The sequence below is a fragment of the Spermophilus citellus genome (assembly GCF_964194105.1).
Source record: "Spermophilus citellus genome assembly, chromosome: 5".
Lineage (NCBI taxonomy): Eukaryota > Metazoa > Chordata > Mammalia > Rodentia > Sciuridae > Spermophilus > Spermophilus citellus.
Window position 1 is genome coordinate 8,293,188 of NC_138186.1, and position 24,283 is coordinate 8,317,470.

General features: G+C 43.0%; 1 protein-coding gene and 1 long non-coding RNA gene across 7 annotated transcripts in view; one reads left to right on the forward strand and one right to left on the reverse strand.

Moving 5' to 3' along the window:
- The window catches only part of KIF13A (kinesin family member 13A), a 180,101-nt gene extending 178,524 nt beyond the window's left edge, over positions 1–1,577 (forward strand). For all 6 annotated transcript variants that reach the window (XM_081295321.1, XM_081295324.1, XM_081295325.1 and 3 more), the window contains one exon: positions 13–1,577. In XM_081295321.1, coding sequence (XP_081151447.1) covers positions 13–33 — 21 coding nt within the window. In that variant the 3' untranslated portion in view covers positions 34–1,577. The remainder of the gene's footprint in view (positions 1–12) is intronic.
- A 14,440-nt stretch (positions 1,578–16,017) lies between these two features.
- On the reverse strand, positions 16,018–23,356 carry LOC308649882. The gene is made up of 3 exons (XR_014022183.1): positions 23,221–23,356; positions 21,186–21,592; positions 16,018–17,210 (listed from the first exon to the last, which is right to left on the reverse strand). It is a non-coding gene; the product is annotated as an uncharacterized lncRNA (long non-coding RNA).
- Positions 23,357–24,283: the final 927 nt, after the last annotated feature.

Below are 24,283 nucleotides of genomic sequence, written 5' to 3' on the forward strand. Positions count from 1 at the left end.
TCTGCATTCCAGGGCACCAGGGCTGCACGGTGAGAGGCAGCCAGCGCATCCTCTGCTGGCCCCAGCTGGGCAGCTCTGCTTACCTGGTGGCCAGGAAAGCACCAGCCCATCTTAAGACCCGCTGCAGCACGGCCGACTTCAGACCAGCGTGGGGACCCTCGTGCTTTCCCCTCCCCAGCAGGAGAATCAGCACTTTGTCCCTCGGGTGAATCCTCGCCTCTGCTTTCTCCAGAGAGCAAGAGAACTGAACTCCCGGATTAACTAAGTGACAGTATTTTTGTTTGCACTTCCTACACATCCCGCTGTGTAGAACCTCTACAGAGTCAAACAGACTGTATTCTTGTACAGTTTTAATCAGTTCTTAAGGTAGAATCTTGAGTCAAGCTCTAATGTGTTTTGTTTTATAAATAATATATATTATGTATATGAAATGTGTATCTATAGTATGTCTGTTCAGAGACGGACAAGACTGCACAGTAAAAGGCAGATCCAGGTGACGTGTAGAAAATCGAAAGGTACTGGACCTTGTTACAAAGCAACTCGGGCCATCGCTTCTCCATGAGCAGATGAAAAAGATTTTATTGCCTAAGAAAGAGGTTGCAAATCCCTCTTTACAGAAAAGGTTGGAGATCGCTGTTCTTTATAACCAAAGAACCTACCCGGGACAGCACGTCTTTGCTGTCCCCTCTTGTTTTGTGTGAGCGTATACGTTTGACTGCAAGTTTGGTGCCATATTTCCCTTGGCTACCAAGCCACCATGCTGCCCTTCTCTGTCCTCTGTTTCACAAGCACACTGAGGAGTCTCACAGCTGTATTCTTTGGTCTTCCACCGGCCTGACACCTGCTGACCTGACATTGTATGATAACCTTGACGAGACCTGGGGCCTGGCTCCAGCCCAGCTTCCTACGGTGACAGGTGGGATGCAGAGAGCAGTGTTAATGTGAGCCAACAAAGGGCGGACTTCGAGTTGGGGTGGGTGCTGGGGAAGGGTGCTGATGTGGGGTTTTGCGGGTTGGTTGGGTATTGGTAGATTTCGTCGTGGTGTGGTTTTGCTGCTGCTGTTTTGTTTGATTCTGAAAAATGCTGAAGAGGCAGACTGAGCTATAAATGAATTTCACCGGTTCACGTGACACTGTGTCTGCAGGAGACGGCTGAATACGGACGACCCTGCTGTCGTGTCTTCACTTGTAAAACTCTCCTGCAAATGGAGATGATGTTGTACAATATGTGTGTGGAGTTTTACAGGAGTAGCCTACGTCCCTGTGCCGGAGATGCCTGCACCGCTGGTCCGGCTGCGCAGCTGTCTACGGGTGGTGAGAGGAGGCGTGAGACCGTGCGCAGCCCGCTCTACCTTTCTCCTTCAATTTCGTAGCATTGGGAAATGAGGAGACATTGGAGACTTTATTGAAAAGCTGCTGTTCATGATTTTTGTGTATAGTGAGCTGACTGTAGTATTTTACTATTGTCTGTTTTAAAGGAAGAAAAACTGTAATTTATATCCCCTTTTGACTTTATTGTATTTAATTGGTACAGATTTGTTGTGTGTGTTTTAGAATACAAACTGTCTAATTCAGATTTTAAAACATCGGTTGTTGGTCTTTCATAATCCTGCCCCTCGTTTCTGATCCACTTTACCGTATTTGCATATATGTATGTCACTGGAGCGGCGAACAGTGTCACATTTGCGGGGGTTACTGAAGGCTGGTCACTGCTCCAGCATTGGATATCTATTATCATTTAATCTGAGAGCGACCACAGCTGCTGTTGTCTTCAAGGGTCTGACAAATGGAAAGCTGACCCAGGACCTGGTGGTAGTCCTGGCAAAGCCGGGAGGCAGCCCACTCTTCCCTCAGCCTATCCTCTGTGCTGCTTGGTGAGGTACTTGGATGGAGGGCTGGGCAGTCATAGGGCAGGAGGTGGTGAGCGTCACAACTCCCCGGCTGACCAGCACTCTGGTGTGGGGGGAGGGGAGTTCTGGAGCAGGTAGGATGTGGGTTACCATGCTCAGCAATGCCTAGGCAAACCCTCAAAGCAAGTAGCAGTGCCCTCTTGCCCTGCCCCCCAACACACACACACTTGGAAATGGTGGCTGAAGATTGCTTACTATGAGAATTTTGTTAAAAATGGTATTATTACAGAATGTTTTCAGGAAAATCTCAGCTGTTCACAAGAGCCTTTCTGAAGTCACCAAGAGTTAGATCTATACAGTGCTTTATAGAGACTTCCAGGAGGAAATAGAGAGGGGAAGAAAAAACTCAAGAACTTACTCAAGTTTTATAATCTAGGTTCAGCAAGAGAGAAACTCAGCTATTTAACGCTTAAGCCAATGGTAGACACTGGAAATACTGTTCAAGACAAAAATGAACAAGTCTGCCAGGCTTACTGGTGCACACCTGTAAATACCTGCGACTCAGGAGGCTGAGGTAGGAAGATTGCAAGTTCTAGACCCGTCTCAGCAATTTAGCCAGGCTGTGAGCAACTAGAAATGTGGCTAAGTGGTAAAGCGCCTCTGCGCCCGATCCCTGGTACCAAAACAACAACAACAAATCAACATACCCTTACTGGTGTGAGATCAGTGGTACTTGGGACATTCACATTGTCACTTGTTATGATTATAAGAGAACGAAATGGTGTGGGGACACAGTCTATTGAATATATAGTACAGGCATGTGTTGAACAGTTAATTTCCTAAGTCCAGTGTTACCAGTGTCGTCATATTTGTGTACGGTCATTTGGACACGTTTTCTCCTAACAGAAACATAGCTTGTGACTCTATGGCACTGACTTATGGTAGGAAAACTTTATTAAAATACCTTTAGGGTTAAGTAAGGGCAACACAGTATCTTCTACTAAATTATACCACCCCAGCCAATTTAAGTTACAATATTCGAGCCTTGGAACTACACTGGAAAGAGAGACAACTAATTACATGATTAAGCTTTATTTTAAAAAGTAAAGCTTTCTGGTTACGTAACGAGAGCCTTGGAGGAAAGTGTAATTGACGAAGATTTCTTGCCCTCTTCTTTCTGGACCAACAGCTAATAGAAGAGCATGCTGCTGGCCCAGTCATGTCGAAAGCTTTCCGTACTCAGCCTTGGTCTCCTACAGTGACAGCAGTGTCCGTGTTTTCCCGAGTCTACCTCCCAAGTTAAAAAACAGGAACGGAGGGCCTGTCTGTGGTCTGTGGCAGGCGTCTGGGGTTTTCTGTCCTCGCAGAAAGGCTCCAAGGCCAGCAGCTTCCCACCAGACATCCTGGAGGGATCTGTGACCTCTCACTGGTGGGGCAGTGGGACCTAGATGGCCCCATGGAAGGCGAGAAGACCCCGAAGGGGAGCTCTGTCCTTCCGAGAGCATGAGCCAGGGCTGAGGGGAGCAAAAGCAAACCCGGAGTCTAAATGTAATGAGCTTGTCTTTTATTTTATTTTTATTTTTTTTGATGCCAAGGATTGAACCCAGGGGTGCTTACCCACTGAGCCACATCCCCAGCCCTTTTTTATATTTCATTTTGAAACAAGGTCTCGCTAAGTTGTTGGGACCTTGTTAAGTTGCTGAGGCTGGCTTTGAACCCACAGTCCTCCTGCCTCAGGTGCCGGGATTCCAGGTGTGTGCCACTGTGCCCTGCCCAGTTTGTCTTTTGTCTTTAATCCCGGAGGGGAGGAAGAGAGAAGAATCGATTTGCTCCTTGTTTCTTGGACACACGGTGCATGCGTAAAGCTGAAATGAAACACCTTGGTTTTTCTCTTTCCAACATTCTGGGACATGCACCCGCCTCTGTATTCTGTTTCCCGTCTGGGAGGCCCCCGGTGCCTGCACACTGCTCTCTCACTGAGAAGACTAGCTCAAGAAGATGCACGGGGTGTCTTAAACCCTGTATCTGAACAGTGAATCATGTACAAAGAAACAGGTAAGCATAGCATTGTAGGACAATGAAGATGGTACAAAGAAACAGCTAAGTGTTGAAATTGGAGTCTCTGGAAGAAGACTTTAGCAAAATCTGAGCCAACCTGACCCTTTCATAATATCTAAAATGCTTTGAACTATTTAGTTTTTAAAATTGGTGTTTATAACAGCTGTAAGCAGTTACTTGGGGCCTTCATCTCCTAAATGTCTACGTGAGTCAAATCATGGAGATGTCCTTAAGTTTCTTTATTATTGTTTGTCTTTTCCTAATCCAGCAGGAAGTTTTGGGGGTATCACAGCACAGTAGATCAATTTTCCTAAGAGTTTTTGTCAAAAAAAAACCACTTTGAACAAAAAGCCACAGCTCTGTGTGATTGATTAATCGCCCTTGTTGAATCAGCATAATCTACCTAGTGTGTGGTTAACCACAAATAAAACAAGCCTCCTCCAAACACTAGAGTTAAAATACTTAGGTGCAGCCGCTGCCAACAAGAGAGCAGTTTACTGAGAATGAGAACATAAGGTCTTCCTTCGTACCACAGGTACTCAGGGTGATTTTGATGATGGTGGAGGATGTCAGCATGCCTACGTTTTTCAAGCTAGTCCTTACATTTACAGTGGCATGTATTTGTAAGAAGGGCAGTTATCTGACACACATAATAGATTACACTTACCCTTGGCAGCTTAAAACAACATTTATCATCTCACACAATGTCTACGGGTCCCAAATTCAGGCATGGGCAGATCTGAGTAGTTCTGGCTCTACTCTCTTAGGCGTTTCCAGTCACCTGCAGCCCTGGCTTGATGGACTGGGGGGATCCACTCTTCAGGAAGCTGGTGCTTCTTCCTTGTAGTGTAGACCTCTCTATACTGCTTGCATGTCCCCACAGCATAGCTATGGGCTTCCCTGAAGTCAGTGGTTCAAGAGAGAAGACAGAAGCTATAGCGCCTCTCCTGACCTGGGCTCAGAAGCCAACTTCTACCACGCTATATTCTTTTGAAGTGGGATACTAACAAGTCAAGGATGATCAGACTTTCCCCCGCCCCCCCCCTTTTTTTTTGTTACCAGGATTGAACCCAGGGGTGCTTTACAACTGAGCCACATCCCCAATCCTTTTTATTTTTATTTTGAGACATGGTCTTACTGATTTCCTCACTAAGTTGCTGAGGCTGGCCTCAAACTTGTGATCCTCCTACCTCAGCTTCCCAGGCTGCTGGGATTATAGGCATGCCCCACTGGGCCCACAGCTACGCTCTTCTTTTTGAGAAGAGAACTATAAACAGATTTTAGACATGCTTCAAAACCACCATAACTAGTTAGAAGTTGTACAGCAGAAGCCAGGGCCCGAAGCAAAGCTAACTGGAACCTTAAGTGAACACAGGAATCCAATTCCTGATGTAATGCTCTCATTCATGAAGAGGAATGTAACAAGGAAAGCTGCATCCCCTGGAGGGCAAAGGAGACAGCAATAAAAGGGAACATGTGAGGATTACTTGAATATATGAGATTGTCAATGATCAGACTGCTATGGTATTCCTGGTGGAAGCAAATGATCAGACAGTATAAATTTTGCTTTTACTTATAGTTGTATTTTCTCATCTGGTTCTTTTTGGATCTGCTTCATTAGAGGCACAAGTCCATAAATATATTTGATGGCTTTGTTCAATGCAGGAAATCCAAGCACATCCTTACTTATGAAGACAAGTAATAGTAACGATGACTTTAGGAATAAAACTTCCACCAAAGACAAATTCCTCAGAGAAGCCTTTCCTTGATCCCTTAGACCAGGCTGGCTCCTGCTCTTGCTCATGGTCACGGTGTGCTATAGCTCTGGTTTACACCATTGGACGTGATATAATGAAATAATGGCATTTTTTTTTTCTGGTTTCCTCCCTCATAGAGCAGGGCTATGGTATTTTCCAACCCTGAACTCCAACTGCATAGTGCAGGGCTGGGTATGTATTAGGTGTCCAGGAGCCTGCTAAAGGGGTGATGCTGCAGTCTGGCTGGGCACAAATCACGAGCCACTCAAGCAGGAACAAACTTTATTTCCGAACTCACGTGAACGCCACCCACGCGGCCCTTCCAGGAATACCACACACCAGAACTCCCTTCACTGGAACTTCACCAACCAACGAGAACTCCCCAGGAATCCCCCAAGAACTCCAAAGTAGCAGGCGCCTGAGGCGGACAGCAGGGGTCTATATACAATTGAATACACAGCTTAACTTAATTATCTGGCAAAATGCCAGTGGCCATTCCGACTGGCTGTGGCTCTCAACAGGGTGAGCTAGTGGGGAGAGCTGTACATCAGACCCAGAACTTGACCTGGAAGACCCAAGGCTTATTCCTAACAAGGATCCAGGAGTATGGACAGGCTTTACAGTAGTGTTGATGTTTACAGAATACTCTCCAAGTGCTCCATTCCTCTCCTTTCCATTAAAAACATGATTTAGCCAGGACAGTGATATGCGGCTGTAATCCCAGTGACTTGTGAAACTCAGGTGGGAGGATCACCAAATTGGTGGCCAGCCTCAGCAACTTAGCCAGGCCCTAAGCAACTCAGCAAGACCCCGATGTGGCTAGGGAGGTGGTCAGTGATTAAGCGCCCCTGGTTTCAATCTCCAGGACCCTCCAAACAACAAAAAGACATGATACCTGTACATACACACATATATGGTTGAACTTAATAGTTGATTTGGATTTCTTCAGTTACCTAATTCCCTTTTCTGTTTCAGGATCCCATTCAGTATATTATGTTACATTTTGTTGTACTGTTTTTTTGTTTGTTCTTTTTGTTTTGTTTTGCTTTTGCATCAAGGATGAAAACCAGGGGTGCTTAACCACTGAACTGCATCCCTTTTTTATTTTTTTTATTTTGAGACAGGGTCCCACTAAGTTGCTGAGGCTGGCCTTGAACTTTCGATCCTCCTGCCTCACCCTCCGAGAGGCCAGGGTGACATACATGAGCCACTGTACCTCACTTTGCTACACCTTCTTATCTCCTGGGCTACGCCAGCACCTTCACTTGCTTTTGCTGTCTTGGGCAGTTTTGAGTCGTGTAATGTCAGAGCCTCTACTAGATTTGCTTTTGTTTTTCTCAAGATTAGACTGGAGTTCTTGGGTTTTAGTGGGGAGACCGCAGAGGTGACATGCCATTTTCATCACGTCGTGGTCCATGCTACCAAGGTGATCTCACCGTTGATCTCGGTCACCTGAATGCTGTTTGGTTTCTCCACCATCAAGCTACATCTTCCCTCTTTCTATATTCTTTGGAAGGAAGTCACCATGAAGTTTACACAGGCAGAAGCTTGTTCTCTCGATAGGTCTTGCCTATCCACCAATCTGTATGAGGGGCACTCAACCTTCATTCAACCCCTGTGATTCATTTCCTTTGGGCTGGAGATCACTGGATGAAGGAAATACAGATGGTGATGGATCTGAGCTGACGGGGAGAAAGGAATTTCACTGCCTACCATTTTCTGTTTTCTTTTTTTTTTCTTTTTTCTATGTCTTTATTTACTTATTTTTATGTGGTGCTGAGGATTGAACCCAGTGCCTCACACATGTGAGGCAGGTGCTCTACCACTGAGCTCCAGCCCCAGCCCCTCATTTTCTGTTTTCTGCTGAAAATTCAAGACTGAGAATCAAATATAATTGTGTCATCCACTATGAAGTTCTTTTGACAAGATTTTGAGACTAACACATTCTGAAACTAGTCTTCCTGGGTGTGAATCCAGCTTGCCACCTAGCCTTTCTGATCTTGACTAATCCTAAGCCTAAAGCTCAGTTTTCCCACCACAAAGTGGGACAGGCAGCAGTATCCACCTCATGGGTTGTTGAAATCATTATGGGACAATGCGTGTGAAATCCCTTATACTGAATAAACAACCAGGCAATGGGATATGTGTTCATATGAAACAGACATCTCTTTCCTGCTACCAATCATGGTACCCTGTGGTTCTCCACTCATAGCGTGAATGACACACCTTCCTTCATAGGGTTGCTTAGCTTTCAGATATCACCAAAACAGGCATGTTGGGAAAAGATCCAAGAATTTGTGGGAATGAAAATTAAATTCACTCAAATTAAAAACTCAGTGAATGTGTGAGCAACAGAAAATACTCCACGGAAGAAAGTAAGTTCGGAAGAGATTTAAAGAAAGTACTCAAAATATTGCATTGTGAGACAGAGATGGAAAGTGCGGGAAAGAGGTGAACCAGCATGCAGGATAGCATGACAAGACCAAATATACATCTAATACGAGCATCAAAGGAAAAGAGGCATAGGAAAGCAGAGGTGTCAATGCGAAAATTTCCCAAAACTGGTGAAAAGCATGAGTTCTCAGATTCAGGAAGTACAATAACTCCATAAAGAGAAAACTAAAAAGTCAACAATTAAACATGACATGAAATTGCCAAACTCCAAAGATAAAAATATTTTAAAAGTATTCAGAGAGCCAGACATCTGTAATACCAGCGGCTCGGGAGGCTGAGGCAGGAGGATCGCAAGTTCAAAGCCAGCCTCAGCAAAAAGTGAGGTGCTAAGCAACTCAGTGAGACCCTGTCTCTAAATAAAATACAAAATAGGGCTGAGGATGTGGCTCAGGGGTGGAGTGCCTCTGAGTTCAATCCCCAGTATCCATCCCCCCAAAAAGTATATAAAGAAAACAATTACTATCTATAAATTAATCACAATTAGATTAACAGCGACCTTCTCAAACACACCAATAGAAATCTGGGGACATAGCTCAGTTGGTAAAGTGGTTGCCTTGCACGTACAGGTTCAATCCATAGCACCACAAAAAAGAAAAAAAAAACTACACCAATAGAATTCATAAGACAATGGAATAGTTTCAATATTCTGAAATTGCTAACTTATTTAGTTGCCAGTTACTTAAAGATTCAAGAATGAGGGCTGGGGCTCAGTGGTAGAGCGCTTGCCTAGCACGTGTGAGGTACTGGGTTCAATTCTCAGCACCGCATGGTAAATGAATGAATAAAATAAAGGTTCATCAATAGCTAAAGTGAGGGGGGGGAGGGAGGAGAGAGGGAGGGAGAGAGATTCAAGAATAAGAACAAATTATAACATTTTAGCCCAAGACTGAAAGAATTGACTACCTGTAGACAATTCCACTAAAAGAACTATTTAAGGTAATACTTAAAGAAGGAAATGAAAAGCTGAGTACACCTCATCCTAGTCACACAGGAGGCAGAGGCTGGAGGATCATAAGTTCTAGGTCAGCCTGGGCAACTTTGTGAGGCCCTAAATCAAAATTCATAAAGGGCTGCAGATATAGTACAGTGGTACAGCACGTGCCCAGCATGCATGAGGCTCTGGGTTCAGTGTCCAGAAAGTGGGGGGAGAAAAAAAAGTCCAGAATGAAGATAAAGGCATGAATGATGAGGAAAGAAATCAGTCGATATGTGGATAAATCTAAATGAGCATCAGCAAAATAAAACCTGTGTGGGGGCAATAAAATGGAAGTGGGACTCAAATATGGTCAACAGAGTCAACAGTTAAGGGACGGGGGATTGGAATGGAAGCATTCCAGAATGTCCATGTTGCTTTGGGGGAGGATGGAGATGCTGATCCATTTTATTTTAACTAATCAATTTGTTCTAATCGGTTATACATGACAGCAGAATGCTCTTGGATTCCTTGTACACAAATGGAGCACAATTTTTGACTTCTCTGGTTGTACCCAAAGTAGGGTGCTGATCCAGCTCAAGTGAAAGTGACAAAGTGATCACTCAGAAAGAAAAAAAGTGACTTCCAAACCAAGGACTGGGGGAGAGCAAGGTAACACAACCAGCAATCTATTAAGAGGAAGAATGAAGTGGGAAAAGCAGATGGAAATTTCTTTTAAAAAGGCAGCAAACAAGATGAAAAGGTAAAAACAAATCCGAATAAATCCATATTCAGAATACATCTAAATAGGCTAAAATTATCTTTTTTTTTCTTAAACAAGATTTTTCTTTCTTTTTTTTTTTTTTTTTTAGAGAGAGAGTGAGAGAGGAGAGAGAGAGAGATAGAGAGAGAATTTTTAATATTTTTATTTCTTAGTTCTCGGCAGACACAACATCTTCGTTGGTATGTGGTGCTGAGGATCGAACCCTGGCCGCACGCATGCCAGGCGAGCACGCTACCGCTTGAGCCACATCCCCAGCCCCAAGATTTTTCTTTTTCCTCCACAAGGACTCTCCGGGTAGCACGAGGGCAGGGGAAGTACTTAACTTAGGCTTCGTGATGTTCTAAGCATAGGTGGGGGAAGGGGCTGGGTCCAACCCCACGGCCAGTTTGAAGGTGTTCCCATCTCGGAGCACGCGCTGTGCTAAGTGAAAACATTCAACCAGGTCTCTTCCTCTGGATTCTCAAGTCCCTGGAGAATGCACCCCTAAGCTCTTATGGGGTGGGAGACCAACTCCCTTTCCTAGCTGCTCTGGGTGGGAAAGAAGAGCGGGCAGTCAGCGGTGTGCCCCAGACACTGTACCCATTTTGTGTTCAGCCAAGGGCCGGTTGTACCAAGAGCCTCCTTGAGGGTCTCCTTACATTTTGTCCGATATGCCTACGGCTGGTCCTTCAGCTATCATTTCCCCTGCCCTGCAAATGAGTTTCTCTCTCCCCAAGTTGTAATAAAATCTTTTTTCCACGGGGGTCATCTGTTCTTTCTCCCTGGTAGTGTAATGATTTTATTAATTCATTTACTGTCACACATGATGAGTTTAGAGAGGGAGAAGTTACAAACCATGTGACTAATCTGCCAGCTTTAATCAGAAGCCACAGATCCAACTACGCTACGACTAGAAAGATTGACAGCCAATGCAAACAACATGAAGTACCATCATATAGAAGAGGAAGAGGACTCCAAGTGTAAGTGACCCTCTGTAGAGATCTATGACAGAGGCTCGCAGGGACTAAATTAAAATCAGTTTTCATAGCAAAAAGTTCACAACAGATGTACCAGGAGGTCAGAGATCAGAGAAAATCTAGTAATCTCCTTCTGTTCCACTTTTTGTTTACTTCTCTTCAGTAACATAACTAGGTAATAATACAGGCGTTACTTGAAGAAGGATTTAAAAAAATTTTTTTTACACAGACTGCTAGGATCTCAAGATCAATGAACAATATAAAGGCTATTCCTTGAAGTGCATGAAAATCAGCGCAGAGATGATTGGAATTAAATGGCATTTAGATGCTCAGTTACTTTTGCTTGGAGCATGGGAAGCAATATAGTTTATTGGCTTTTGAGTCAGAAAGAACAGAGTTCAATACCCATCTCTAACAATTCCCATCTCTATCAATTCCCATAACCAAACCAAAACAAAGAAGAACAGACACACACCCCCACTCTGACATTGGGCAGCTAGATGACCCATGACCTTGGGCAAGTTATTTAACATCTCTGAGCCTCAATTTCCTCATCTGTAAAATGGAAACCATATTCCATTTGTCACAGGATGGTTATGAAAATTAAGTGGGGTGCTACATGGAGAGGGTCTGGTGCTCAGCCTGGCATGCTATAGAATTTCAGTGCATGCCCCTCTGTGTCCTCTCCACACCCTGTCATCCTGGTGCTATCGTTTCTTGTTGCCACTAGTGAAAGAGAAATGAGATGTACATTAATAAATAATGTTTTTTAAAAATTACGATAACAAAATAACACCATTCCCAAAATGATGTAAAAACACACTGGAATTTTGAGTCAGGAGATGTCCATTCATCATTAAGTCATTGATTGTGGCTGAGTATATAGCCTGAGCTCTTGGCCCTCAATTTCCTACAAGGAGAGACAAAAATGGCTCAATACAAGTTTATTAAATGAAGAAATGAATAACAAAATGGAAATAAAATCCCAAATGGATGAACCACTCCAATGAACAAGGGCTTTTGTTTAAAGTAGAGATGCCTAAACCAACACAAGTCTGAGGGAATAGTAGCTTTTCAGCCAGAGGTGCAAGACTTGCGGAGGAAGCCTTCGTGAGGTTCAAGTTCATGGAGGCTGAGACTCCAGGGCTCCAGAGCTCACCAAGGAGCAGCCTGAGTTTTCCCTTGTGACCCTCCTCGTCCTGACTCTCACTCAGAAAAACAGCTGTCCCCGGCAGAGACCACTGTCCACCCCAGACAGCATGGATCTCCATTTCCAGATAGAATAAACCCCAAACAGAATGGGCACCTGTAGGCGAAGTTGGAGAAATAACTCACCAATCAATGGTGGCACCAGCCTAGGAGAACTTGAGGTTCCTTTTGACCCTTGCATGAAGTCTGATTTCTTTGGTCCCTAACTAACCCCATCTCTGTACCAAATGTTCAGCGGGGATAAAAAGGACATTCTCTTCAGAAGAATGATTTTCTTTCCTTATGGCATTTAGTAGAGTGCTCTGCAGGCAGTTGATACTTCCTGGTCAATCAGGTACTGATGCTTAGTCAACTTTAAGGGAAAAGATATTAATAACTGAAGCCTGGAGTGTGAGGGCTCTTGGAATAAGGAAAGTAATTCTGGTAATTTGCTCAGTGCCAAGAAGTTCTCTGCCTCCTGCTGGGCCTGCCCATCCCCATCATGATTTACACCCTGGCCATGGTTATTGAACATGGAGTAGGATTCTGATGTCATAGTAACAATATGTGACTTTTTTGTTGAGTTAAGTCAATAAACATAGCTGACTTTGATCAATATCAACAACCATTCCAGGGGGTGAGTCTTCCTAATCATTGCTTGTGAATGATTTTCAGTCAGTGTGTCCATCATCTTTCTCTAGGACTTAATCCTTTTTAGGAGTTCCAATTTAGCTCAGCACTCCTAACCTCCTTCTGGAATCAAATAGGTCAATGATATTGCCAGCCTAATATGTCCTACCTAGCCAGCTTCCATTAAAAAAAAAAAAAAAAAAAAAAAAAAAAAGAAAAAAAAGGGTGAGCTGTTCTCTCCAAATAAATTAACAAGAAATTAAACAAATCAGTGCAAGCCATCTAAAGAGATTTCACTTTGTAATTTGTCTACTTTGGGACTATGTATTAGTTACATAGAGCCTTTATTCTAGAAGTATCTCTGAACCCTGAAAAACTAGGAGGCTTCTATATGCTAATAATTTTCCCTAAGAATCAAGCAGTATTTAGGTCTCTGGGAAATATTTTTGCACTGAACACAGCTTGAAGACCTGGATGCTCTTATGTGGTCCATTAGACTCAGAATTTCTTCTTGGAACATGGAAAGGAGATTAAAGGATGAGAAAAATGGGATCATAAACCAGTAAGAGTAGATGAGACGTGTGAACACCTGTTTGGCCTCTGCGTTATCCTCTCTTTCAAAGATGGATACAGGGGGTTGGGGTTGTGGCTCCGTGGTAAAGTGCTTACCTTGTGTGCAAAGGCCCTGGATTCCATCGCCAGCACCTATATAAATAAATAAACCGACAAACAAACAAACAAATAAATGTATTGTGTTCATCTACAACTAAGATAATATTTTTTTAAAAAAAGATGGATACAGAACTCCACTCTGGATTTTCATTCTATGCAAGGGAACTTAAGAAAGAAAGATAAAGAAGTCAGGATGTGGAAAAGAAAATGACTTGCAGAGAGTTGTACCCCAAAGGAGGTCGGAGGGAAAAAACTGGGAGTTTGTTAAAAAAAAAAAAAACAGACTTCTAGGGACTGGGAATATAGCCTTGTGTAGAGATTATGCTTAACTTTCATAAGGCCCTGAATTTGATACACACACACACACACACACACACACACACACACACTTCTAGGTTTAACCTAGAGGTTCTGTAGGTCTGGGACATGGACTGAGAATCCATACTTTGGATTCATCTCATGCTGATTCCAGATTTGCGGACGACCGTGAAACGAATTAAACAAATTAGGAACTAATTTTTAGCTCTGGCCTTGAAAATAGGGCTGAGGATGTTTAAAGTTGGTTGTCAGGATACTTTCCTCTCTATTCTCTCACCTCCTCTCCCTACTTTCAAGCAGTTAAGCCATTTGTGTTCACCAGGGTGAAAAGGAAACAACCCTTCAGTGTCTTCCACAAATCTGAGATCCTTGGAGGAACAGATATAAGAAAAGCATTTGGGAGCTGCAGGGTGGAGTGTTGAGGAGGGTGAGGCTTCCCTCCAGTCACTGCTAGAAAAAGATGGTCCAGGCAGAGAAGAATTAGAGAGGAGCCCCAGAGGACCCAAGTGCCCTTGGACCCTCCCTGGGGTGAAGATGTGTTTGTGGGAGTTAAAGGAAGAGTAGATCCTGCAGATTCCCAGCCCAGTGATAACACCCTAGCCAGCCTGTGGCCACACTGCCAGAAGTTTTGGAGCCTTGGCTTGATACAAGGCTGTGAGCTGCTGCTGCTGCCGCCTCTGCCTGCAGAGAACAGGTGGTGGGGGGGACAGAAAGCAGCAGGATTGAAGGGGCCAGATGGACAAATCATATTTCTTGGCCTCTTCTTCAGTTCTGGGGGATCTCATAGTTATTTGAAATTATTTGGGGACACAGTTTGTTCCTTTGCAAACTTGGGTCCATGTATCTCTGTCAAGTACATTCTGTAACCTGGCCTTTGGTCCTGAAGAATTAATTTGGAACTAAAGAACTGAATGGCACCCTCTGCTGAAAAGTCACTGAACTGTCCTCAGGGACTGTAAGTGCTGAGCACAGTCTCTTTGAGCTGGGCAGTGGGAACCATGATGGTTTATATGAAGTTTTTGTTGTCTGCCTTCCAAAAATTGCTTAAAATGTAAAATATCAACGGAAAGCCATTTAAATAAATAAAGCCATTTGTGAAATACATATTTCCAAAAGTAAACCTATGTGAATAAGCATTTAATTAAAATATTTAAGTAGGACCATCTCTACTTGTCCCTAAATGGTAGAACCTATGCTGTGATCACATTTTTATTTGCAGAATATGTGTCTGGAATACAGTGAATATTTGTTGGATGTCTTCTTCTTTTTTTTTTTTTTTGCATTAGTAGGGATTGAACCTGAGGGCACTCTACCACTGAGCTGCATCCCCAGCCCTTTTGAAAGTGTTGGTTTTTAAAAAAAATCTTTTAGTTGTAGACGGACACAATATCTTTGTTTATTTTTACGTGGTGCTGAGGAGCCAACCCAGTGCCTCATACATACGAGGCAGGCGCTCTACCACTGAGCTGCAGCCCCAGCCCTAAACGTTTTGTTTTGTTTTTTAAAGAGAGAGAGAATTTTAATATTTATTTTTTAGTTTTCGGCGGACACAACATCTTTGTTTGTATGTGGTGCTGAGGATCGAACCCGGCCGCACGCATGCCAGGTGAGCGCGCTACCGCTTGAGCCACATCCCCAGCCCCTCAAAAGTTTTTTATATTAAGACAGTGTCTCCCTAAATTGCTGAGGCTGGACTCACTTCTGCCTCAGCCTTCCAAGTCACTGGGATTACAGGCATGTGCCACCACACCTAGCAGTATGTCATTTTTTTAATGTTTTTTTGTTTTGTTTTAATTAGTTACACATGACAGTACAATGACCTTCACATATCATACATTTGAATCAGATGGGATATAATATCTCATTTTTCTGAGTATACAGGTTGCAGAAAGTATGTCAGTTTTTAAAGTACTGTGTGTATCTTTCTCTCCTTAGTTCACAGTTCCTATTTTGGTATTGCCTCTCAGGGAAGGCACTGTGTTGATCTGATTGCATAAAAGTGATATTACTGGCCTGGGGTGTAGCTCAGTAGTACGAGTACTTGCCTAGCATGTGTAAGGCCCTGTGTTCGATCCTCAGCACCACATAAAGAAAAATAAATAAAATAATGGTATTCTGTCCATCTACAATTAAAAGATTTTTTTTAAAAAGTGATATTACCATTTGTCTCTGGCAATTAGTACAAGGTCTGAGAAAAATTATGTTTAAAAGGAAAGGGGAGATTTAAAAGTACCTTAACAATGAACGCTAATCTTTTTTTTTTTTAAAGAGAGAGGAGAGAGAGAGAGAGAGAGAATTTTTAATATTTATTTTTTTTTTTTTAGTTCTCGGAGGACACAGCATCCTTGTCTGCATGTGGTACTGAGGATCGAACCCGGGCCGCACGCATGCAAGGCGAGTGCGCTACCGCTTGAGCCATATCCCCAGCCCCATGAACGCTAATCTTAACAAATTTTATTTTGAAGTATTTTTCCAAATACACAAAAAATTTGCATAACATAAAAGTTGAAGAAAATAAAGAATTGCAAAACCTTGCATGAACAGGTGTTTTGGATACTTTCCTCTCCATTTAGGCCAGAGCTAAACACCATTCAGTAAACATTTATCCCATTTGTGTTTGGCACTATGGATACAAAACGTGAAGTGACAATAAGGCGAGGCTTTTCTTTCCTTTGTATTATTTATTAGTCCTTCATTATTTACGACGCTAGTAAGTGACACTCTGGTCTTCTGTGACACCATTTCTGCAAGGTATCATTCATCTTTCCTTCGTTCATTTTACAGCTTTTGAATTTGGGTCAACAAGGAGCCAATCTGGACCCAGAAGAGTGACTTAACAGAGGGGAAACTACACCAAAGGTGAGTTCAGGCTGGCCGTGATCTGGCAGGATTTTTGAGAGTGTTTTTAGAAGGGGCGAGCCGAGACTGTCATTCAGAATTGAAGGTCTGCCATCGCCTTTCCCCTCTCAGCCTCCCTCTCTTTCCTCTGACACCACCCCTTAAACTTTTCCCCTTGCCTTTTCTACATTGCTGGTGTATATAGGAATTTTTTGGCAGAAAGTTGCCAGGGAAATTTAAACTGATGACCTGACTTGTCTTGTGTAGATCTAATTTCCTAATTTCAGGCTGTACTTGTCCTCAGCCTGAAATTAGGAAAGTTGCTGAGAAGTGTTGCATTTCCCCCTCTCCATCAGTTTTTCATATTTTCAAGGGACCCTAGTGCTGGAGGAAAAATGAAGTGAAAGTCAAAACCAAACCCTGAGAGAGAAGGACCATGGCCGGTGTGTGAGGAAGCCTAGCTGCAAAGGTAGACCCCATGAGGAGTAAGGGGAGAGGCACCTTCACTGCAGTCGGTGGTGGACAGGGAAGAGTGGGGGCTCCTTCCCATTTGTGTAGACCCGCTCCTCAGTCCCCAGAGGCAGACCATTACTGCTTTGCACAGTGACTGCCTTTTGGTGTGGACTTCAGAATGAGTGAGGTAAGCGACTGCACTTCAGCATTGATTAGCAAGGATGATGCTCCAGCCATCATGAGTCTCAGGCCTTCAGCTGGACGGATGGGCCCACAGGTGCTTCTCGTAAGTGCTTCTCAGTGGCTGCTGATTCAGTGAAGGGGCAAGATTCTCCGCCCCTGCAAGAGAGAGATTTGACTGTTCCTCATTTAAAGCACTTCAGGGGTGGCTTGGGCTTAATTGGGGCTGGTAGAAGCTGTTTGTCATTGGCTTTGGGCCCCTGTGGCGACCTCTGACGTGATATATCACGTGTGTACGTGGTGAGCATCAGCCTTTGTGTGCAGAGATCTCTCTCTTCCTAGTGGGGGAGCAGTGTGACCAGTTCTCCTCCGTGTCTCTACTGCCTTGGGTTTGTCCGGCTATGCGGCCTGTTTGATACTGAATGTGGAATGACACAGCTTTGGTCATTTTTACCTTGGAGAGAACATTTGAAGAGTTCTGTTTGTTGTTTGTGTTCTGGTTTTGAAGACCCATATATTTCTGTTAGCTCAAGATATCCTATAATGGACCCAAACAAGGTGAGCCATGTCATGGCCCCAAGCCAAACATGAGTTGGCGGTGTTGGCTTCAAATCATTTTAACTAATCACTATGGGTGGCTAATTGCTCTGTTCAATGAACTCTGCCACCTACGATAATGGAAAATAAGGATGTACTAAATCACTGTTTCAGGTAATAGTGTAGCTTCCTTTGGAAAAAGAAGCTAATGAAAATAATCATTAAAAATGTTTAATTTCTGTTCACTTTGGCGGTAAAGGTGGAACTTACCAACTGGTAAATAAGATGGGAAAAATCTACATGTTCCATAAGCTCTCAATCCATCAACTCTTAATTCTTGGTTGTTGTGGATTCATGAGGATCAGAAATTCCTAGATGGTCTCTTTTTGGGGGGGTCTACTTATGTCATTATCCTGCATCAATGTGAGTCTCACAGGAGCAGCCGTGGTTCTCTTTGGCTTGTGTGAGGGGAGATGCACATGAGCACTTAAATCATAATTTTCCATTTTTTGGTACTGCATCACTTTTTAGGCCTTCTTGTTGTAGGAGTCAAGAACTCTAGATGTGTTGTGGGAAGACTACTATGGATGACCAACTTCAAGGGGAATTTTTGAACCAAAGGATCCTTTATGGTTATAAAATTGAAATTTGACAGAAGAAAAAGTTTTGGAGAAAATACTGTATCTACACATCATTGTGGCTTCATGGTGCCTCTTTGAGAGATCAATCTAGTCTGAGGAGGCAATCTATTTGCTTTTCTGCTTTATCAAGGAGAAAGCAGCTATCATACTTACCTTTAAAGTTTTACAGTTCAAGAAAGTGAAATCTACAGATTTTATTCTAAGTTACCTGACTTTTCATCTGGCATTCTGGATACTAGATAATAAATGATCCAGTCCTCAAGAATATCCCTTACTTGCTTTTGCATAGTTTTCTTCCTTAAAAATGACTTTGTGAGGCTGAGCATGGTGGTAACACCTGTAATCCCAGTGGCTCAGGAGGCTGAGGCAGGAGGATCATGAGTTCAAAGCTAGCCACAGCAAAAGCAAGGTGCTAAGCAACTCAGTGAGACCCTGTCTCTAAATAAAATACAAAATAGAGCTGGGGATATGGCTTAGTATTTGAGTGCTTGAGTTCAATCCCCAGCACCAGCCCCCAGAAAGACTTTATGATTACTTCAGAAAAATCATAGTAATGATTTACCACTAGTTTTCTGGCATTTCTCTCTGCTCATGGCTTTTTTTTTTTTTTTTTTTTGCACTGGGGATTGAACCCAGCGGTGCTTCACCAATGAGCTGTATCCCTAGCTCTTTTCATTTCCAGATAGAATCTTGCTACATTGCTTAGGGCCTTGCTAATTTGGTGAGTTGACCATAAACTCTCAATCCTCCTGCCTCAGCCTACTGAGTCACTGGGATTGCAGGCATGCACTGCCACACCCAACTGGTCATAGGCTCTTGATTTATGGTTTACTCTAAATCTATGTCTTCTGGTTGTTGTCTGTCATGAATTAATTCTAAAAGAAAAGTTTTATAAGAAGGCTGTTTGGGAATTAGCAAAGTGTTTTTCAAATATCTCCACTCAAGGTTATTTCAAAACTAATCTTTGGTTTCAGATTCTTAACATTTCAGATGTGCCTAATAAATTCTGGTGACATAGTTGATTTTCAAAACAGTGCTTTTCAATTTAATGTGCATACAAGTCACCTGGTGATCTTGTTCATCTGGAGGTGCTGATTGAGTAGGCCTGGAAGGGACAGAGATGCTCTAGTCTAACGAGCTCCCAGGGGACACTGCTGCTACAGTCAGTGAGCAGCAATGGACCAAAAGCCACTGTTAGTTTAAACTAGGTAGTTTGTGCTTTTCAGGTGGAGGTGGTGGGGTGATGTGTACATTAGGGTTGTTTCCATACTAATTAGAATAATGCACTTTAAAAGAAAAGCTTTCACAAGTTAGGGTCTGATCAATTGGAGTATTTTCTACAAATGTCGTTAAAAAATAAAGAAGCTTGGGACTTGGTGTTAGCAATTTGAATTTTGGGACTCTTAATTGTTTTATACTTGCAACCATAATGATGAGTCTGGTTAAAGTAACTGATCAGTTATATTTTTTAAAAAACTCTAAAATTGAACAAGCCAATAGGTTGTTTGTATGGAATAGATTCAATAATGTGTTAGAATTTATGCTGTAGAATTCTGTAGGTGAATTGTTTGTGTCAAGAACCTTGTGGTCAGTGGAGCATAATGCATTAAACTTTAAGAGAACTTAGTACAATCCTTAGAGGATACAGTTGTATTCAATGACATACCAAATGCTAAGAGCTCAACATGTATTAGGCTCTCAATAAATAATTGTTTTCTTTTCTTTTTTAAAAATTTTAATTAGGTCTATGACAGCAGAATGTATTTTGATTCATTGTATTCAACTGCAGCACAATTTTACATTTCTATGATTAAATAACTGTTTTTATTTTTGTTTATATTTTTGGTACTGGAGATTGAACCCGGGGTGCTCTACCATTGAGCGTGTACACTACCAGCCTTTTTTTATTTTTTGAGACAGACTCTTGCTAAGTTGCTGAGGGTCTTGTGAAGTCGAAGAGGCTGTCCTCGAACTTCTGATGCTTTTGCCTTAGCCTCCTGAGTTGCTGGGATTACCAGCATGCACCTCGGTGCCCAGAATATTTGTTTTTTAATCATTTGATTTCAGCTGATGATTCACTAGCTGTCTTTAATGTTAGGATGGGAATTGACCTTGAATTGATGGGAACTGACCTGAATTCAGTTGTCATTTTATCCAAACAATTTCATTCAAAAATGATGAATTTAGGGGCTGAGCGTGGTGGCACATGCCTGTAATCCCAGTGGATCAGGAGTCAGAGACAGGAGGATCTCGAGTTCAAAGCCAGCAATGGTGAGGTGCTAAGCAACTCAGTGAGACCTTATCTCTAATAAAATACAAAACGGAGCTGGGGATGTGGCTCAGTGGTTGAGTGCCCCTGAGTTTAATCCCTGGTATGCCTCCACCCACAAAAACATAATGAATTTAAAATTTGCTTTGAGTTACATGTGTTTATGTTCATTCATTGTAGTCAGGAAGAAGAAAAATCTAACGCATGTTGGAATCATGTGATAGATGTAATTAATCAAAACTTGGTTATATTAGTTAATTCATTTCATCTTAAATATTACTTTATTCTCCAAAGACAGAAAATATAATAAGTTAATGAGAGTATACTGATTTATATCTTTAAAAATCTTCCCACTGCCATGGCCCTTCTTCCCCTAAAATACAAACAAGCAAAAACCTCCAATAACTTTCTAGAATTTGAACTCTGCATTGTCATATTTATTGAGTTTCTCCAGCTGTGATTGTATATAGTAGCATGTGAACCTCACTACTTTAACATTATTTTTCTATCTAATGAAATGCTTGGTAATAATTATCACATGATATATAGAAGCTCAAGGAGATCTATCTAAAACTACTCAACAAAGTAGATATCATAGCACATGCCTCATTTTTTTTTATCTATACAAAGTAAACACATAAAGCTACCTAACTTCCTTTCATTGTCATCTTTAAGTGATCGTCTTACCTTTTGAAGAATAAAGGAAGGCTATTTTTTTAATCCAGGATGGACTTTGACCAAATTTATTTCTTTTGCAATTAGTGGATATTCTTCATCTATTAGTGAAAGGCTAGCAGCTTCTGTATTTGCTGATTTATGATTGGCAGATGGTTACCATGTCATAGGGAAAAAAATAAAAAAGTTTCTTGGTGAAGAAATACTGTAGTAGTAATAGGATTTTCATGAGCTGAGTTGTCTCCCAATAAACTATTTGTTTCAGCTAAAAACAAAAAACAAAACCAACTGGGTCCAGGTTCATTTCAGATTTCTTCCTCTTATTTCTTGTATGGTACAGCTTTCAGTGAATCAGTTACATGAATGTAGGACTACTGTATCATTGTCCCTTTAAATATTGTTATGCTTCCAAGAAATACCTGTGGAATGAGGGAAACAATTGAGAGCAAGGTTAAGAGAGATGTGCATTTTCCCCGATTTCCTCAAAATTCTACCCATCTTCTACTCTGAAGTTTTGTCTAGGTTTGGCCCAATTCTTTTACATGTTTCTTCCTTTCAAAGCTTGGCTGTGAAGGCTGTCCCTCTCAAGGAGATGGTTTCCTGTGCCGGAAATTTTGATTCTGATAGGGTGAAAAGGAAGATGAGATGTGGATACAGTTCAATCTCCTACAATTGAAGACCAATTAAAAGATCAGGTACAGATCTTCCCTGTCAGTAAGCACCAGGAATAACCTTACTCTGCTTGGCAAATTACCTACCTAAGAAGAGGATTTCTTCTAGTTGCAATGGCTTAGGCCAGTGATCCCCATGACTTGGGAGCTGAGGCAGGAGGATTGCAAGTTTGATGCTAGCCTCTGCAATTTAGTAATACCCTGTCTCAAAAAAAAAAATAATAATGAGGGCTGGGGATGGAGGTGAATGGAGCACCCTGGGTTCAGTCACTAGTACTGGGGTGGAAAAGATGCAGTGCTTCAGGGGGAAGAAAATACCTGGAGAGTCTGTGGAGTAATAGCAGTAGAGGGAAGCTAGGACTGGGGAGAAGAAGAAGTAGACTAATTCTGTTTATCATTTTTGGCAACTAGTCTTAGTGGATATGGTCAGAGGTGCCACAGAAAGTCGTTTGCTCTGCAGCCTGTATCCGGTACAGCATGATTTCTTTAAGTGCTAAAAGGCATTACAAGTTCAAGGTACTATAAGTTTGGTTTTACAATTTCACTTACATGATTTAAACAGTGACTTGAATCATACAGATTGGGGGTGAGAGGGTATAGAATTCTTGGAGCTTGTTATCTGTAGCTAATACCTTGTCAATATTATTAGATGCTTTCTATCTGAAGTTACTATGAGCTAGTTATAAACCCTTTCAGCGGGGCCACCACCCTGTTGAGGTCAATATTCACTCTATTTGCAGATGAGGAAACTGAAGCTTAGAAAGAAGATAAGTAACTTCTCCAAGGCTACACAGCTAGTAAGTGATAGATTTGTGTATTTGATTTCAAAGTTATTATAGATTCAAAAATAATTGTCTCAAATAGAACATAAAGCCTATGGTTTTTCACAACAGATTTTTTTCTCCCTAATCTTTTGTTTTATTTTGTTATTGTTGTCGTGCTAGGGATTGAACTCCAAGGTGCTTAACCATCCAGCCTCATCCACCGGTCCTTTTTTATGTTTACTTAGATACAGGGTCTCCCAAAGGTGCTGAGGCAGGCTTTGATCTCTGGATCCTGCTACCTCAGCCTACTGAGCCACTGGGACTACGGGCATGCACTACTGCATCCAGATAGCGTCTCAGCTCTTACAGATGGGTTCTAATACTGGCTTTGACTGCCTAGCTCAGTGTCCTTGATGGTTCCAGCTACAATCTTTGAAAACCTCCATTTTGAAGGTTGAATGACAAACTGGACCAAATCGTTCTGTCAGCTCTTAGAATCTTTACAGGTAGTGAATTGAATCTTTGAATCTGGCTTATTCACTTTCCTAAATAGAATGCTATTTGGGAAAAAAAATGTTCACTTTTAAAATTACTAGAAATATTATTACTTACCCATAATGTTGGCTAACTACATTAGGTTATAACTGCATCCATTTACTGTGCTTCTTGCATACCAGTAAATACACTCAGTGCTGTACACAGATGATCACATTTACTCCTCACTATGGTTTTATAAGGTGGATTTTAAAGTCTCCCTTCTATAGAGGAGAAAGCCAAGGCCCAGAAGGTTTTGAGTCCTCCAAAGTCCAATAGGCAGAGCGGCGAAGCCAGAATTCCAGCCCTGTGTGCTTGGCAGCAAAGCCCTTATGTGTCTAAAGAAACACTGGTAAGCTGCATGTATTTTCCAGTTCTGCTTTCGGCCTACGGTTCATGGACAGTGTTTATTCAACCCCAGGTTTGCTTTTCTCTTTTTTCATCTTAATAAAGCATCAACAGCTCCTGTCTTTGGTTTCACATGCACCTTCTGCCAGCTGAACCATGATGGGGAGAAGCAGAGTGGGAGGAGGTTACTGTGCTCAAGCCGAACGTCTCTCCGAGATCTCCTTTACAGCCCATAGCAGCCGCGCCGCCCAGGCTTTGTGCCTCTGCCGGCTGGGCGCCACTCCTTCCGCGCGTCCGCGACCGGGCGTCGAACTACGTTTCCCAGCGGGCCCCGCGGCAAGAGCGCGGGCTCGACCAGCCTTCCTTCCTCCTCGCCTCCCCCAGTCGCGGCGGTGATGATGCAGACGCGTCGGGCGCTGACGAGTGACGGTGCTCTAGCTCGCGATCGCGGCGGCGGCCTAAACAGCGGCAATAGGCGCAACAGCGGCGGCGACTGCAGGGACGACGACGACGACGGCGGGGCGGGCGCTGTGCGCAGAGGGGAGGGGTAGGCGGGCGGCGCCGGCGGCTTCAACTGCGGCAGCGACAGCTAGGGCGACGGAAGAGGCTGCTCCGCCGGCCGGCGGTCGGGTTAGGCCTCAGCGGCGCCGGGAGCGGCTCGCGCCGTCCTCTGCGGGAGATCTCCATAGAGACCGTGACAAACAGAAGCGGGGTCCGCGCGAGCTGCCGTTCTGGAGCCGGGTCCTCGGCCTCACCCTCCTCCACCCCCCCCCCCCGCCGCCGGCGCGCGCGC